The sequence below is a fragment of the Thermobia domestica genome, chromosome 1 (genome assembly GCF_964235325.1).
Source record: "Thermobia domestica chromosome 1, izTheDome1.hap1.1, whole genome shotgun sequence".
NCBI classification, from domain to species: Eukaryota; Metazoa; Arthropoda; class Insecta; order Zygentoma; family Lepismatidae; genus Thermobia; species Thermobia domestica.
In genome coordinates this window covers 284331777-284350660 of record NC_137454.1, presented here as the reverse complement: position 1 = coordinate 284350660, position 18884 = coordinate 284331777, and the positions used below count along the sequence as shown (strand labels likewise).

General features: G+C 35.9%; 1 protein-coding gene across 1 annotated transcript in view; it reads right to left on the bottom strand.

The window, feature by feature from the left end:
- The window catches only part of LOC145680200 (uncharacterized), a 123299-nt gene that overhangs the window by 7024 nt on the left and 97391 nt on the right, over positions 1 to 18884 (bottom strand). The window contains exons 18-19 of the mRNA XM_081750490.1: positions 13305 to 13636; positions 5446 to 5591 (exon numbers count right to left, since the gene is read on the bottom strand). Coding sequence (XP_081606616.1) covers positions 5446 to 5591; positions 13305 to 13636 — 478 coding nt within the window. The remainder of the gene's footprint in view (positions 1 to 5445; positions 5592 to 13304; positions 13637 to 18884) is intronic.

The following is an 18884-nucleotide window of genomic DNA, read 5'->3' as shown; positions in this document are numbered from 1 at the left end:
AAAATGATATAGAACTCGTCGGTATGTAAAATAGGTACAATATTTCTAACAATTACAATGCTGTTCTTTAACAATTTATGAAAATATATCTAGGGTACAGCAATTCCACAATGTATCAGGGCCGGCCTTAAGCCGTTTGGACCGATTGCTTCCAATCGGGCCCCGCGCCTAAGGGGGCCCCGCGCTATTGCCGACTAATCTACGCTCCGATGCCGTTTTAACAGTATATTAGGCCAAAGAGCAAACAAGTGTTGTGGTCCCTATGACTAAATTTTTCCGAATACATGTAATTAATATATGCCATTTTGCTCATGGGGGCCCCGCTCAAGTGGCTATGGTACCGTTAAGATGGCACTGTTACTCTCGGTTGTCAAGTACACACAACAACATATTGCAATATATGTATATCCTTGGACTCCACAAGGAAGGGTACGGCCTCTCCCTAACAAGTAAATGAATAGTTTGTATTAAGTTTCTGGGCATAAGCAAATATTTTCTGAATTTAATACTATAATAGTGTCTTTATTTTTATTTATTTATTGCGTTTACAACTTTGTTGTAAAAATAGATATTAGGCCTATGTCCAGGGAGTGTTCTGCACACCCCAACACCCCTAACACACCCCCAAATTTCCCTACACACCCCTAGGTGTAAAAATTATTTTCTTTGAGTTTGTAAAAATGTACATCGTTATTCTGGGTGCACACCCTCTTTTATTTTGAACACACCACTAAGTAAAAGTTCCTGGTGTTCTCACTGATTATGCCATGTGATATTACCGTGAATATCGAGATGGTATCAAATAAATCAGCTTCAGTGCGACTTCTTTGTATATATTTTCTCTTATTAAAGCTATATTAAAAATACAAAACCAGAGGACAAACTTTGCCCTCTCCTGAAAAAAACCCCGTGGCTGTATTTTTCTTAAAAATCAAGTCAGGAAAACTGAATGTATACTAGTGCGTACTGAATGGGTGGTTGCTTATGACAGTTTGTCTTCTAACTCGAATACTCCAATGGAAAATATGTCATCCATCTTCCGTCAATTTCTTAAGGTTTGTGATCGTGTCATCACCATTCATTTTGTCTGCAGTCGATAACGATTTTAAGCTGATTATACCTTTTATAAGTAGCTACTGACGATGTTTTCACTAGCGTGCATTAGGTTTTCCTGAATTGAATTCTTTTCAAAAAGATACGGCTGTTAGGAAATCTTTGAACCTGCGAATTCATATCAATGTGCATTTCATTATGTCTTACAAATATAAACTTATGAAAGTATAGATTTCACCATTGTATTTCTCGTAACCTTCCAACCCAATTTGATATATTACATGATCCCTTTCCTATTTAAAAAAGTCGAGCAAGATACAAAATGGCCGACTTCAAGATGGCGGCCATGATTAGCATACCTTCAAATAGATGTCTAATTCGTCGCGGTGTCGGTTCATGTGTTTTGTTTTTTTTATTCCTTTACCCGTTTCACAAATAAAATGAAAATTTCAAACTTGAAACATATTATGGCTTATTCTGATCAATCAGACTTTTGGCCACTGCGGCCATCTTTATGAACGGAAGCACTTTAAATTTTGCTTATGCTCGTTTCTTGATATTCCACACTTCTCTGCCTAGTTTGGTCAAGAAACTAGATTTCGACATTGATAGGCTTACTTGTAAGAGAAGAAAACTATGAAATGCTGGTATAGAACCTCTTTGAAAAATTTGCGAGTCACAAGGGTGAAATATGTATTTTAAAACTCATTCACTGTCTGCATTTCCACTTGAGTTATTTTTCTGAACAAGAATTTTAGGAATAATCCTTCCAAAAAAATGTATCAGAAGATTGCAATCTTAACTAATAATCAGTTTTTGGATCAGGAGCCACGAAATTTTTGAACGGCCCCTAAATCGACTTTCCGTATTTACTACGGAATAAGCACATCATACTGACAAGGGAACATTCCGATTTGGTTAATTCAATTGCTGAAAATGATTGCTAGCACTGGATTCAGCACCAAAAGAGGGTGTTTAGTGGCAGACCGCATACAGGGTGGGAGATAAGTGAAAGCAAAGTGCCAAGATAGAACGTAGAAAATGTCTAGAAATGCCATGTTAATCGTGAAACGAATAGAGGGATTCGGGTCAAATGTTGGATATGAGGAACGCATGTAGGACTCCACTGAATACATGTAATGTGAATCATGGGGGACATTTGAAAAGCTGCCATGTTGGAGTTAGCGCAAGAAGAATATACCGGAAAGGGGTAATGTGACATAATGGCTCTTGACTATCATGATGAAATCAATAGTGGCCAATACAGTTTGAGACCTCTGTTTAATCGCAACTGTTATGGAACTTACGAATGATTGTGTGGTTGATACAAAAATGCAGGCAACAATGGGCACATTTAAAGAAAAAACACACGTTAAAAATGGACAATCCGGCTCGCCACAGCTGTCGCCGGTATTGAAATTGAAGCAGTAGTCGACAGATGTCATGAATGCACCAGGTGCTGTTTGCAAATATCTAATTTTGTAGAAAGCATATCTAATCATAGCTTAGAATCTTGGTGCTGTAAATTAGAAGTGGGTGAGTGATTGCAAGTTAATGATGTCCCGTTGTCATATTTTGAAGTCAGATGATAGAAAAACGGTGTCTGTTATATATTTTATGAAATTCTTATACGGACGTAAGGAGAACACATTCAACGGTTGTATGGGTGACGTGCAACCATCAGGGATAAGGAGTCGGGTAAGCTCAACATTGCCCGGTTTCTGCACCAACTATTCATCTTTATTGGTTCTCCATGAATCAACGAGGAGCAGCAGTTTTATCTGCTCTACAGAAGGCCAGAAAACATAAGTCATGAACTCTTTCAGATTGTCCTTGATCATATTTGCACTTATACCAACATATGAACCACTATTAGGTGGATCAGGACGTTTGTTGGCTGGAAAGTGACCTCATTCACGTCACCTTTACGATAATATTGTTACATTGCCATAGCGTGGAACGCCTTCTGTTACAGAGATGTCAATCTGTATTGGCGAATATTGTTTTCAATAGACATGTGTCAAGATACATATGCCACATGACCCCTTTCCCATATATTTTTCTTGCGCTAATTCCAACATGGCGCTTTTCAAATGTCCCCTATGATTCACATTACGCCTATTCAGTGGAACTCGACATGCATTCCTCATATCGAACATTTGACCTCAATCCCTCTACTCGTTTCACAAGTAATATGACATTTCTAGACATTTTCTACTTTCTATCTTCGCACTTTGCCCTCACTTATCTCCCACCCTGTATACAGTCCGCCACTAAACACCCTCTTTTTCTCTGTTTCATTTGGTGCTGAATCCAGTGCTAGCAATCATTTTTAGAAATTGAATTCACCAAATCGGAATGTTCTCTTGTGAGTTAAGTGATAGTTTGGGTTTGGCTACACTATATGTAATTTTCCAGATATAAGGCGTAAAAGAAAATGTTTTATTAAAATGTATTCGATCCTTTGATCCAAAAAAATTAGCTGCTATAAGCAATGAACAAGCAATACATTTTTCAGATCATTTTTCACCAGAACATTTTGTAGATGGAAAAACGTTATAAAGGGAAATGGGTATAACCACTAGACCAGCAAAAACAGTGCATATTTATAACAAAAAATCATTTTACGACACGAATGAAAGAGATCGTTCAAGACGGTGATGCATTGCAATATTACATTTTTTTATTATTTTTTTGTGTGGAATAAAACACGTTTTTGATTGATCGGACTTTACTCACCAAATGTAAAAAAGTACTCGCCACTGAAAGGCGAGTGGACTTTTCAAGTCATATACATATTCTTGGTTCAAGTTAGTTGTAAACCTGGGGCCCCGCACCACCTAAGGCCGGCCCTGCAATCTATATAACACTAATATATGTATATGGACTTATTTATTATACAACTTGTGAAAATAATAATAGGCTAAAGCAATTCTACAATTTATATAATATATATATATATATATATATATGGACTTACCTACTGTTTTATTTACTAATTATTTTATATATATGCATACTATTATTTACCATGATATTATATATACAATAGGGATTTAACCCGCCGTCGCACGCGCCGCGGATAGAGAAATTTTAGTTTTCTTAGAATGGTTAGAAGAGTTTGTGCTGTAAAATATACATGCGCAATTGTCAATAACTTTGCAAAGAAAATATGAAACAGTTTAATATCGCTTTAAAACAAAATACACATTAAAATTAAGATATAGGCCTATAAATAAATATTGCGGAGTGAGACTCCACGCACGTGCCCTGATGTTACAATTGACCACGCGTGCTATGGAGGGTTAATCATTTTTTCGAGGTTTCACAATGAGCTGTTAAAATATTCATCTATTGTATAAAATGTGTATTATTTAACAGCAGTTTGTGCACTAAGTTGACAAAGAAGCTCTTTTCATGAGTATTTTTTATGTAAACAGGTAGCTTATTATACAGTTTTACACCCATATAGATATGTGATTTACCGTATGCAGATGTTCTATGATACACAGTAGATAAGTTATCTTTTCCACGCTTAAGACAGTTGTAGGTATCATCTCCTCTTTTAATATTAAACAAATGATCCCAAGTAAGAGGTACAAACACTCCCAGAAGACTATGTTGAAAATTTGATCGAGATCGGCGAGGTGGTTCAAGAGATTAAGAGTCACAAACATAGTCATTTTCAATTTTATAATATAAATTTAAATGTTAGTAATTTAACACAAGTTTTATCTACGAAGAAACGGACAGCAATATAAAGATGCACTTGAAAAATCAGAAATAGGCTCCATCAGGAGTCTTCAGAACTCGGATGAAACCGTGAGAGACTTCAATGGAACATGAATCATAGAAGTCATCCAGTGTGTGAGACAGAGATCTTCAAACCCGCCAAACAACGCGAACCACATTAACAATTTCATAGACGCTAATAGCTCACTAAGCATCGGTCAAAAAACTGGCGAACTCCACAAAACATTTCAGACTACACTTTCGCTGGTAACTTCGAGTGGGCCCCTTTTGTTGGTGAATGGTTGTTGATGAGCCCCACCTGTGTTTGCTTGGCCACGATCTCTTGACCTGCGGGCACTCCTAGGGTTGAACGTTTTCCAGACACTGTTTCACTATTCGGTTATATGAAAAATGTTAGTCACGATATACATACATACATATTATATATATATCCTTTCTAATAAGTCCAATTTCGGCGGTATTTCACTAACATCAACACGACTCTCCTCTCCGACACTCCGTCACATTACAGTAATGATGAGGGTTGTTTCATGTTTCTAGCGCAAAGACTCACACGACAACAGCGTCTTGAAATTGGTCGATATATATCGATTATCCCTCTGTAGTACCTCAATATCACAAGTAATTCTAAATACTTACCTGGTCGGTGATGCTATTTTTAATTGGAGAATAGATGTTTTTGAACGGACTTCCATGTCCATGAATGAAGTGATATTCTTTCATCTGCTTATCACAAGTGGTACTCTCATTTAGACTTATTTTGCGAGGTTTGGGAGTTGCAGCAACTAAGTAAATAAATAAATAAATAAATAAATAATATACATAGATAGATAGACAGACAGATAGATAGATAGATAGATAGATAGAGATAGAGAGAGAGAGAGAGGAGAGATATATATAACTAGTTTCAAAGTAAAGAAAGTACATAACGAAACACAGCAACATGGTATTATCCATTCTAATTATTACATGCTCTAGGATCTAATTACCACTCTACACATTGTTTATTTTACTGAGTGATTGTAGTTTAATATTCCTTCTCGACATTATTGAGACTATGAGGTGAAACCTACTACAAAGAAGGATCTAAACAGGATTCTTGGTTGGTTTGTTGATTTGGAGTTTAACGTCCCTCTGAACTCTGAGGCTATATGAGACGTGAATTTAAAAGCATCACGTAAGATTCAAGTTACATGAGCTCCCACCGGGAACTGAACAGGCTTCTAATTAATCCAGTACAATTTTTAAGGATTAAATTAGTCACTAAAAAATTGTTAGGTTTTAATTTAATGAATTAAATTTTCTCGAAAATTATAAGAAATAGTTAATTCTCAAGAAACTTTAAATGAATAATTTTAAAAACTTCACGAGGGATTCCACTACAGAAAAGGAATAATGCAGGCTTATTTCCCTAAAATGGTTCCAACTTGCCTTGAAGTCCTCGACTCATGAACCTTGTAACGATGAAGTTGCCAACACTGAAGATTATTGCATTTTGTACACACACACACACAATTTTTGAATCTGAGTTGCTGCCATTCTGGGAAAAAGATCCTGTTTTCAGCCCGACGAATACATAGGGGAGCGTCGCATGTAACACCAAGGACATCAGTTCTTGTACGGTCTGTATAAGTAACAATTGACTACAGGATGGGTAAAGACACGGAGACATCAAATTAATTTGATCGTGGCCAGATTGCCTGGACTAGACTTATCGGCTCCTCCATCTCTGTAGTGCAGGTTCTGGGCTGTCTATGGGCAGGCTCTTGGCTTTATCTTATGAAGAGTATACTATGAGTACATGGATTTGGCCAAAAACACCACCGGCAGGGTTAACTGTCATGGTGCACGATGTGTTAGTAAGAGTCGCTGTTAGACCGGATGAAAATGCTGTTAGAAGAGCCACAGTGCAGCATTCACTTTTCATTTTAATGCTGGACAACAACGATGTGTAAACAGCCATACCATCCAGAACTATTTCCTCATAATAAGCTAGAAAAGAAAGCGTTCAACGAGGTACCACTGCTCAACATCTGTTACAAAGAACAACTGACATGGGTAAAATAACACCACTACTAGTCGCTCGAGGCATGGAAATGTTTCCTGGACAGATGAGTCGAGGTACCAATTGATTTATGCCGATAGTCGGATACGAGTGCGTTGTCAACAACGTGAGACTATGGATTCTTCTTGAGAGCAGAATACAGTTCAGGTTGGTGGTGGTGGTATCCTCGTATGGGATTTTTCACGTGGGATGAAATGAGACTCTTGATATATCTGGCAACATTTCGCACCGTTGAACGTTACGAAAACCTGATGGCAGATCATGTTCACCCCTTTGTTAATCTCCAGCACCTTTCAGGCGATTTATATCTGCAGCAAGACAATGTTACAGCTCATCACTCCCAAATAGTGGCTCGATGAGCAGTCCATGCATGTTAACACGTTTGTCTGGTCTACGGGAAACACTGGACACAATCCTATTGAACACTTTGGGATGCTGTTAAGATCCCAGACTCTTGTCATAGATACTACTCCGACCAACCTTAGTGGATTATGGGAGGCTGTGCATCGATTTGGGGATCAGTATAGTTTTCCAACACTTCCAGTGTTTTGTGGAGGCCATGCCACGCCGCATCGACCCAATCAAAGCAAAAGAGGATCTAGACGCTACTAGCAGGAATCTCTAATTCAATTATTCACGAGTGCATTATATATATATATATATATATATATATATAATATCTATGGTAGACCATTGTCTTGATACACCATTGCAACTTTTAAACTAATCCACAAAAAAACACTGAGATTTTGTATCGTACAAATATCCGCAGGGGGACATTGTTTGACATACTCTGAAATACCACAAGGTTGTCACCCCAACATAGGGTTATATTTTTTTCAAAAGACACTACGTCACGTTATTACTTATTTCAAATGTTATGTTAAACGAAGATTTATAACATCGCATTTGTTGTTTACTGTTGTGGGTACAAACATTCAAAGTATAGTATTACAAACATCCAAATTTTGATGTACTCCACAGAAATAATAACGCAAGTGAGAAGTGTGTGGCAATGCACATTTAAAATACTTTAGTAACTAATACTATGGTCACGATATGGAGGATTTCAAATAAACAGAAACAAAATCATAAGGAATTGAAAATTTGATGCCTTTTTTTCAAAAGCCCTTATTTCAAAAACTCTCTTAGATAAGTATCTCATTTAATTACATAGATAGTTTTCAATAAATGTGAAGATCATAATACTCTTTACAGCAATTTGATATCTCAAAAAGTTCCGTAGATATGGTAAACACTTGCAAATTTTGCAACATTGGTTAAAATTATGTATTTCCGAAAACTTGTACTAACCAAAAAATATTGTTATAATGCTATAGAAGCAAAGTAAATAAATATATCATTTAAAAAAATCTCATAAATAAGCCGTTTTGAGCAATAGTTAGAAACACGCAAAGTTTGACGAATACACATTCTATTAAATTATTTACTAATTTAATAAGAAGTGAATTGGAATATGCATCAATAATTTGGTCCCCAAATTTCAAATCCTATCAAAAGCAACTAAAAATATTCAAAAGAAGCTCTTCAGATATCTCTATTACAAAATATATCATGAATCGGCTTTAAATAAAAGAATCCTATGTGTAGAATTATTAAAAGAGTTTAATTGTATATCACTGATTGATAGACGTGAAATTTTGGATCAGATGTTTTTATAAATAAGTCAATAAATGGAATAATAAATAACATCGATTTCCTTCAAAAAATTAGTTTTAATGTTAGACAATGTATATTGAGATCAAGAGATTTATTATCAAATAATATACCCAGAACTGTTCTTTTTACAAAACTCGTTGTTATATAGAATGTGCAAGATTATAATAAACCAGCTAGCAAGCACGGAGAATTAGATTTCAGTATTAATTTAGCAAAGTTTGTAAAAATATTAAAGAATATATATACGAAATGAGAATATGTGTCGTGTTGGTATTATTGCGGTTGTAAAATGAATAAGTTAAATATGTTGTAATGTAATGATTGTCTGGCCACACTTCTCTGTTATATATATATATATGATTACGTTTGTTTCGTTCTCTTTACTTCTGTTATTTTTTCTGTATACCATGAAATAATGCACTTTAATTTATGTAAGACTTCTGTAATTTGGGATTTATCCCTGTTGAAGTTCGACGATAAATAAATAAAATTTTATCACTTTCTCTATCTCCGAAACTGTTTTAAACATCAAATTCCGATAAACTGCATAATGGTCTTTATGTCTAACGAAAACCATCTATGTAATTGGATGTGATACTTATTTAAACACTCGGTGTGACACTTATTTAAACACTTTTTTCGAAATAGCGTTCTATTTAAAAAGTCCTATTTTAATCTCCTGTAACTTTGTTTCTTCTCGTTGGAAATGCATCATATGATGATCCTAGTTTTCGATACTACGGTAAAGTCTGTTTCAAAACAAAGTTCTCGTTACATTGTATCCATATGGTCCAGCTAATCGAATATTAATGAAGAAAACTTTTAATTTTTAAGTAAACCTCGTATAAAAGCTCTCTTAAGAATTTTTCTCTCAGCAAACAGACGAATATGCATGTGTGTGTGTGTGTGCGTCGCGTCTGCGACAGAAATCTCGGCGATCCTCTCGTCTCCCCAAATAAGGTGCTAAAATTCAGCACAGAGAACAAACTTCGTCTCTAAAAATTCCTGCCTATGGGTTGTCATAGTTATTTTTAGCTTTGACATCACCAGGGTGCATTGAGAGCCTGTCCACTGCGTAGAAACGCGAGGAGACGGGGAGAAAAAATAAGTTAGTCTGACAATTGTTCCTGGTGTGACAACAGCTACTTACCATGGAGGCCGTTCTGGACGAGTAAACGCACAAAAATGCGCGTATTATTGTACATTTGTTACGTTGTTAAGTACAAAGCTTTAACACATTAAAAGTTCGACGACGATAATAAAAATATTGCCTCAAGAAGAAAATTTGAAATCTTGCAACATTTGCACGTGATTGTTAATTTTAAAATCGTCTTGACCACGAAGAGCAGCAGATCAGTGTAAAATTTCCAGCCTATAACCTAAAAGAAGATAAAATGAAAGGAAAGAGAATGCACCCCCCAACCTTCAGGACACCCCCCCCCCCCCTGGAACAACCAAAAATGATTTTTCTTCAGCGTCAAAGTGAGCGAAAAGTGACAGTGGGAAATTGTGGAAACCAACGATGTAGCGAAATACAACCGGTATCCCGCGACTACCGCGTCTTCCGCGATTGTTATAAAAATAATTGGGTCAAGTGTTAAATTCCATTATCATATTCAGTTATTTAAATTAAAGTGCCAAATGTAATGTAATATGTGTTCGTGCAGTTTTAGTGTTGTTTCTTAAAGTAAAAAGTGAAATATTGCATATCCTTTACCAAAATAATTATCATGGTATAAATTTATATTTTCTAGAAATAACCTAATTTACTTTTCTTTCCAGCATAAACAACCAGTGCCTATGCAACATAATAATTCTTGCATTATTAAATTGCATCGGCATTAAGAATACAATTAGAATCAGCTTTTATGTCGATTTCCCAGAATGTTCTGACCCGAACTCTGAACCGTGTTGTCCAGTGGCTATATGGTCGGCTTTGGCAATAGATCCAAACTGTCACTAAAGTCTAAAGGAGACGCCCAAAAGATACAGGATCGAATCCCGAACCGTTATAAATGCCCAAGCCCTCCTAGGGAACTGCAGGACACGAACCACATACAGTAATAACATACCTTCTTCTGAAGGAAGCTATAATTTTGAAGAGAGAGATATAACTGTATCTTCAACTAAGTGGTGCCCTTCTAATTTTCGTACTTCAATGTTAAAGAAATGTCTGCAGCTGAGTTCTACGAAATGTCACCTGGTGCTCAGAACAATATGTTTTGGAACGAACTACATTTTACTTTGGATGTCCATTACCATGTCTGTCTCACTTGCATTATTGCGTGAGATGACGAAGCCAAAACCGTTCATTGAACCTCGATCACCTCCTTTGCCGACATAGATGGATTCTATCATTCAATAGTTGTGCAGTAGCGAACTCCAAAACATATCGAGTGCAATCGATGCGTCCCCAACCCAAATGTAATTCAATTTCTGCAGTTGCTGTTCTTCAAATTTCACGGAAATTTTAAAGTACCCAGCAGATAGTTCAGAAATAGCAATCTACGCCTTTTGCGAATCACATGATTCACGAGTTCAGCAAGGTTGTCTGTAGTCATTGGTTTCCAACCTTAGCCACCTTTGTCGTGTAAACCAGTAAGTCCCTACAACAGTCTTCCATACAGTTCTACAACAGCCGTAGGGTTGTCAACTGGCCGGTATTTCACCGACCTGGCCAGAAATATTGCTGATATTTTGATTAACGCCAGTGACTGTTACAAATTTCTTACTAGCCCCTTTATAACCGGTATTTTGAAATCTGTAATTTAGAATAGAACATCGAATATCGAAATTTTTCAGCAGTTCCTTTACAAATACGAATTTCCGTTGTATTATACATACAGCGATATTTTTTTTATGTATGACAGTTTTTCATTTATTTAACATAAAAATATTGATAACAGTTAGATTTTATTGTGAAGCATTGCTTTTAACAATACATACAGAAGTGTATATTGTGCGGCATAAATATAGCGATAAATTTAAGTTGTCCATCGATTGTTGGCAAATAACTCTTAGACATTTCGTTAGTACAATGTTTCTCTCATTGTTTAGTTTCACGTCCCTACCTTTCACCATCTATCAACGATTAATATATTCTATTCATCTTTTTAGGTAATTTTAAAGAGATGACAGGAACTGTGTCAGGGAAAATTTGAAATTTACTTGTAAGGAAGTATATACATTTATTGCGAGTGAAAAAGGATTTTCTATAGTTGAAGCATAAGTTTAAAGAGTAAATTTCATTTTGTAAATCCAAAATTGTCACGTAAGTATCAATATGCTTTTGTTAATCTGTTTCGATGATTTTAAATAAGTGGCAGTTACTGGTAAATAGAATAAAATGATCAATACCAACTTCAGTTTCTCATTTTAGCACAATGTATCTATTAAGCTTATTACTGAATGTACTAAGGATATACAGAATACAGGTGCTAATACATTTTTATCTATGATAGTATCTTTCCTTCCCATGGATGAGTCCGAACAGGGATAATTCACACTTAGGCCTATATCATAGGGAATTTTGAGGGGTGCCGCTAATTTTATTTTCCAGAGTTGGTAACCCTAAGTAGCTGTAATGTTTATACATTCGATCGCACCTGTATTATGCCCTTTCGCCAGAACCAATCGAATTCCATAATTTAGTTCACACTTGGAGGGGCGCTTTGATTGCACTCGATGCATTCACACTTGCCATCTTACAATGTTTGAATGGCAGTCTCTCTCTCTATATCGGGAGGGATGGGGGAACGTCTCATCCCTGTTTCATCACCTCACCTGGTTCTCCTCCTTAACGGAAGTTCAAAAATAAATAAATAACAGATTGTACCTATTGTTATTTGCCTTTTCCTTACGCTGGAATACGCACATGCTACTTGTAAAATAGAGCATTTGGTTCACCACTCGGACAACACGGGGATTACAATCCTCCACCTTCGACATATCAATTAAACAAGCTCGAAAAACGTCCCATTTGACACTTTCCTTATTCTGTTCAGAGAAAGAAGGGCATCTTGGTAGAGCTTTCAATTGGTTTCCAATACTCTCACCAAGTCCATGTCACTATTTAAAAAAAAATACATAAAAGTTTTATGATAGCCCAAAATAGTGCGCTATGGACACCCACATTGCACGAGCAACTAGCATCTAGAAGTTTAACATGTCACTAGAGTGGCATCTGCCTTTCAGGCATTTCCTTAGACTTACGAGCCAAATGAAATGATGGGTACGCCTCCAAAGGCCATGATTGTTTTTGTTCTATGACGATCAATGCTGAAACTGAAAATGATTCATTTCTACCACTTTCAGTTTGAACAGAGATAAATAAAGTGGAGATAAAATATTCTTCTGACGCTAAAACAATATCAAAATCCGTATCTCGCTATCTCTTACTCTTTTAATTTACGAAGGTAAATATTGGAACCGTAAATTGTAGTAGATTTCTACCTAATCATGTTATGGTAAAAAAATAAGGATGAATCTAGATCCTAGTCCTCGGACGCTGAATCCACTGCAAAATACGCTTTTCACTATTATCGTTTTTGTTTTACAATGATCATGCTGAAGCTAGAAATGGCGGACTTCTAACACTTTCGTTGTCAGTAGAGAGAGAAATGAGATCTCGGGACATAAATTTTACATACATTAAAAGAAAAACTAAAATAAGTTACCAGTTTTAATCTGTTATCAGATAATTTTATGCTGTATATATTTTGTACTAATTTAGTAGATTAAGTATGTAGCTTACCAACTTCTTGAAGGAATATGGCTGAAGTGTTATTAGTTTCTTCAATTTGACTAGTGTTAGGTTTCTTCTTCTGAAAAGAAACATTATCTTCGTTTTTCTTTCTCGCCGCAGTCCTTCGCCTTTTCCCAACAGATTTAGCCGGACACTTGTTCCGTTCCATACAATCTCTATCTTCTCCATCAGTCGGTCTCTTCGTCTTGGATGTTTTTGTATCCGTCTGCTTTTGTTGTTGATTTTCACATATGTTTAGATGCTTCCTTTCTTGAAGTGTCGGATATTCTTTTACAGGAGTTTTTGGATTATTATTTTCTTGGCGAGAAGCTGGTTTCTTCCTAAAATAAAAAGTAATCTCTAAAGAGTCAGTATGTACATGGTGCGTACCCAAATTACCTTAGTAATAATTTAAAAAAAATAAAAATTATTTTTTTTAAAAAAATAATAAGATTAGATTAATATAACACGAATAATTAACACACAAATAATAAAGTCAAACTCTTAATTGTGCAAACTTTCAATCTTCTATGTTCATTCTTAATAAATTCAGTATTTTTAATACGGACATGAAAGAGTGAATTTCACCGTAGACACACCTAATAACGATTTTGTCTACATGTTCGGAAAAAGATGCCAATCTTTATTACCAGTTGACGAATGTTTCTGGGGACATTGCCTTTCCTGACTGTACGGTGCAGAAGTCCGAGCGTGGATTTATGAGAAAGTAGGTCAACTGAAGTTCTGCCGAAGTCCTGAAGCCAAATTTTTGTAAACACCGGAGAATACATTGATTCTTCTCATGTCGAACTGTTGAGGATACAAAGATTCTTCAAAAATTTATGCAACCTTATGGAAAATTACACCCGGACAATAGATCTCAAAGATGTTATAGCTATCATGATCTTTGTATTTATTGTCTACAAAGTTCTTGAGGGATTATTTTAAGGACTCCGTCCACATTACTCATCCGCAAAGTGTTCCGTAATTAAAAAACAATATTTGCTGTTGTGTTTGGTTTTCAAAAAAATAATCCGTCGTGTCTACTTGTGTCAAGAACAAAATGGCATTCACTTCCAGCACTTAATATATAAAACGTAAAAAATAATAAAAAAATGTTTTCCAATAAAGTTTCGTAAATTCTTAGACATCTTGTATGTAACCTTACAGAATCCTCTCCTTGCATCATGAAAAGAATATTGGTAGACAACTTGAACTTGTCCAAGGTTGGTTTTCGTTAGGCCCCTCGCCAGCTGGATGAAGAAAAAGTCTCCCGATAGGAAGAAGGATTTTACAAGATAAGAATATTGAAGTTGCCACTCCTCTACTCTGTTCCCAAGTACTATTCCCAGTGGCCTCTGTCTGTTTTCAAAACTGAAGGATTCATTGCGAGGCAGGGGTCCCTCGGAAGTGTCATTTTCTAGTACCTAAAAACAACCCTCGAAAGACTTCTCAGATGATTTTGATGTTAAGATATAAAGATTGCAATGGCGCGTAGATGTGGAGAGAAGTTGTTTTGAAAAGTGACAGAAATGTGTAACTCGAAAATTGAAAACAACGAGAACTATGGGAAAACAGTTCGTAATTTTCGTTGGTTAGTTAGTTGATTGATTTGGGGTTTAGAGGACGTTTCAGAACCGAAGCTATATGTAATGTAGACCTACAGCTTAACGCGTAATCCAAACCACATGAGCACTCGCGCCGGGAAACGAACTCGGGGTCCCTCCCTCCCTCGCCAAAGACGCGTACGATAACCAAATTGCCACGAGGAGCACGACAGGTAATTTTGGTATGTACTTCGTAGTATCATATGCAGTCGTGGTATTAAGAAGAGGATTAGTGCACTTTTTGGTAGATGTAAAGTCTAGAACCAAGGCCAAAGTTAGATAATAATTTAATGTTATATTTTAAAGCTCGTCTACGTGTTTGCCATTATTCTCAAATATTCCAACAGGAGTATTTAAACTGTCTTTCCAGGATGTCTGACATGTATTTTCAGGCAAAGCTTTCCCATACTTTGTCGATATATTTTGTTAGGATCAAGCGTCAAGGGAGATTATGTTGAAAAATGAATACAATTCTTAAAAAGTAAATCAATATTTTGTATGTCGTTTTCAGAAATTTGAATTGATCCTTCTAACTGTGATCACAAAACAATATCACCAGTGATTCCAAACTTTATATCCAACCAATGCATACATATTGTAGCTTTAAATATAGCTAACAATATTTAATGTTGTATTTTAAAATTCGTCTACGTGTTTCTCACCGATCTCAAATATTGCAAGGAGTTTTTGAATTGTCTTTTCAAGATGTCTCATTTCTATTTTCAAGTAAAGTTTTCCCGTACTTTCTAGATATATTATGTTAGGAAACAAAAGAAGAAGGTAGCAACCGATTTTCAAAAACCTCCTTACGAACGAAAGAAGAGAGCTATTGTGTGTAAACGATAATAGATGCTGCTGTTGATATGATCGTCGACGACTAAGCTGGTAATTAATATTGTAATTATGTGTGTATGTATTTAAATCATACTATCGTTTATCACTACATATAATGAGTAAATTTTGAAGTCTTTCTGTACAGTTGAACAATAATCAATAAGAAAGACAGGTAACGGATTGGTGGTGTATTATAGTTGGAATCGTTTCATCTGTATGTATAGATATTACTTCTACGTTCACTGCACTATTTACTGTTATTTTTAATATTGATTACATAGGCAGCCAGCCAGCCAGCCCCTTCCCCCCCAACAACACATAAATAAATAAATAAATAAATAAATAAATAAAGTTCTGTGCACCGAATAGATTCGATGTATTTTGATACACAGAATCAAAATTTCGATACCCCAGGCGATTGTCCAGGTTAATTTTTTGTTATGTGCGCAAAATTGGAGCGATTTTGGATAGCAAGACACATTTTTCAACCACAAAACAAAATTGACACGATGAATCGTCCTGGAATTTTGCAATTTGAATTCTGTGTAACAAAATATATCAAATCTATACCCTGGAGACCGCTAAACAGTTTTATATATATATATATATATATATATATATATATATATTAATTGATGTATTACTTGAATCTTTCCTATTCAAAATCGCTCTAGTTTTTCATCCATAAAAAGGAATTGACATGGTCAACCGTCCGGGAATTTTTGCAATTTGAATTCTGTGTAACAAAATAGATCGAATCCATACCCTGGGATCCGCTGCGCAGAAATTTCGTTTTTTTGCATAGCTATATTACGTGTATCCTCCCTATCCAAAATCGTTCCAAGTTTTCACCCCATAACAAAAAAATTACATGATCGATCTTCTTGTGGTTTCCAAATTTGGATTCTGTGTAACAAAATACATCGAATTCGTACCCTGGGGGTCCGGTGCACAGAACTTTGATTTTCTTTGTATAAGTGTATGTGGCTGTGTCACTATTCTTATTAGTGCAAAAAGAACATTTCCTATTGATGGTGTTTTTCTTTCGCATGAACAAGATTTTTTTTTTTTTTATTTTATCTATTTTAATTTTTTGGATTCTGGGTAGTTGAGTCCCCTTCCCGCATCGAGGTTATGTAATATATGCAACTACAGGGTGGAACCCGAACAACCGAAATGCGTTCAAATTTCAAGGTTCTCCAATCGACAATCCAACCAAGGAAGGGGATTTCCTCTTTGTTATTTTATAACTTGTGTTAGTAAATATGTGAGCTTAGAAACCTCGTGCACGTAACAGCGCGCTAGCCACTACAGCAGTGGGGAGGGATGCCTGAAAGTTTTATACTAGCTTCCATATTAGAAATAAAATACGTAGACATTGACTAAAAACATATTGTAAAGAAATTTTTAATAGTAAGATGTAAAAACAGAGCATCTCCTACCAAAGGGCGAGCTATAATCAATGAGTTGAAATACGATTAACAGACGATCAATATTAACAGACGGAAACCATATTCACGAAGAAATTAAATGTCGAATAAAAACAAAGAATTCGTGTTATTATTCAGTTCAAAATCTCTTCTCGTCGCGAATTCTGTGGAGGAATTTGAAGCTTAAAATATATAAAACGATAATCATGCCTGTTGTATTGTATGGTTACGAAACATGGTGGCTTATTCTGAGGGAAGAACGTAAACTGGAAGTAAATGAGAACAGGATCCTGAGACTAATATTCGGACCCAAGATGAACGGGAATGAGGAATGGCGGAAATTCATAACGAGGAACTACATAGTTTATACGGTTTTCCAGACATTGTTAGGGTCATCAAGTCGAGTAGGTTCAGGTAAGCAGGTGATGTAGCGGAGCTGGAAGAACATAGGAACGCTTTCAAAGACTTAACTGGGAGATCAATGGAAAAACGACCATTAGGAAGATCTAGGCGCAGATGGGAGGACAATATTAAGATGGACCTCGCAGAAATAGGAACACAAAGTGAAAACTGGATACAGTTCGCTAAGGATAGAAGTCAGTGGAGAACTTTTGTGAGCGAGGCATTGAACCTTCGGGTTCCATAGGCCATAGAGTTAGCTAGTTAAATTAGTTGAAATATGATTTGCTGACATTAACCTTTTTCAACATATTTTGCTCCATAAGCTTTTCATCCATTCACAAAGCTGAAAAATACTTTGATCTTTGATTTTCTTCAGGCGAAAGGCTTAAACTAACAATGAACCGTGTATTTTGTAGGCTTGGAAGAATATTGTTTTCACGATGGTATCGGCTATAGAACATTGTTGAACCAAGTGTATTAGCGTCAAGAAAGATTATGTTGAAAAATGAATACAATTTTTACAAGGTAAATGAATGTTTTATATGTCATTTTGAGAAATTTGAATAGATCCTGCCATTTGTGATCGCAAAACAATATCATTAGTGATTCCAAACTTTATATCCAACCAATACATAATGTAGCTTGAAATATAGCTCCTATCCGACTAGAAACTAAATTCAACTCGCTGCTACGCAATGTTTCAATAGGTTAGCAGTGATTTGAAACTGGGAATGTGTGGTCACCAGCATAACCCAAGTCCCATCATTTTTGATTTGTTGTCTTTATCAGACCAGGAACTATTTCTCGTTCTACCTTCGTTTGGTAGAACGTGGAAGGTAGAACTACTACTTTACTGCTCGAAGGTAAAATGTACCTAGTGAAACCTCGGGATAAAGAAGCTCAAGATTAGTGATGGCTAGATCACCTCCTGTATGTGCCTTACCTAACCCGTTTTGCATCTTAAATAGCTTATCTCGAATGTTAGACATCCTTTACTCTACAAATTCTACAAACATCAAGATTATTTCATCAAAATTCCTATATTTTTGTTAAGATCCGTGCTACGCAGGTTTCGAAACAAGTAAATTATCCGAATAATAAAACAATTCTATTGAAACATTCCCTTGTTTCCTGCTGGGGATGTCAGTATTCTCCATAAGCCTACAATGACAATTTAACAACTTTAGATCTTTAGTAGTGGTTCGCTGAAAAAACTGAGGCTATCAGTTGAGTGAGGTTTAAACTTCTGCATCGGATCTTACAATACTAGTCTTCTATCTTCCCGATATTAACGCATCAGCATGTCGATGGCAACA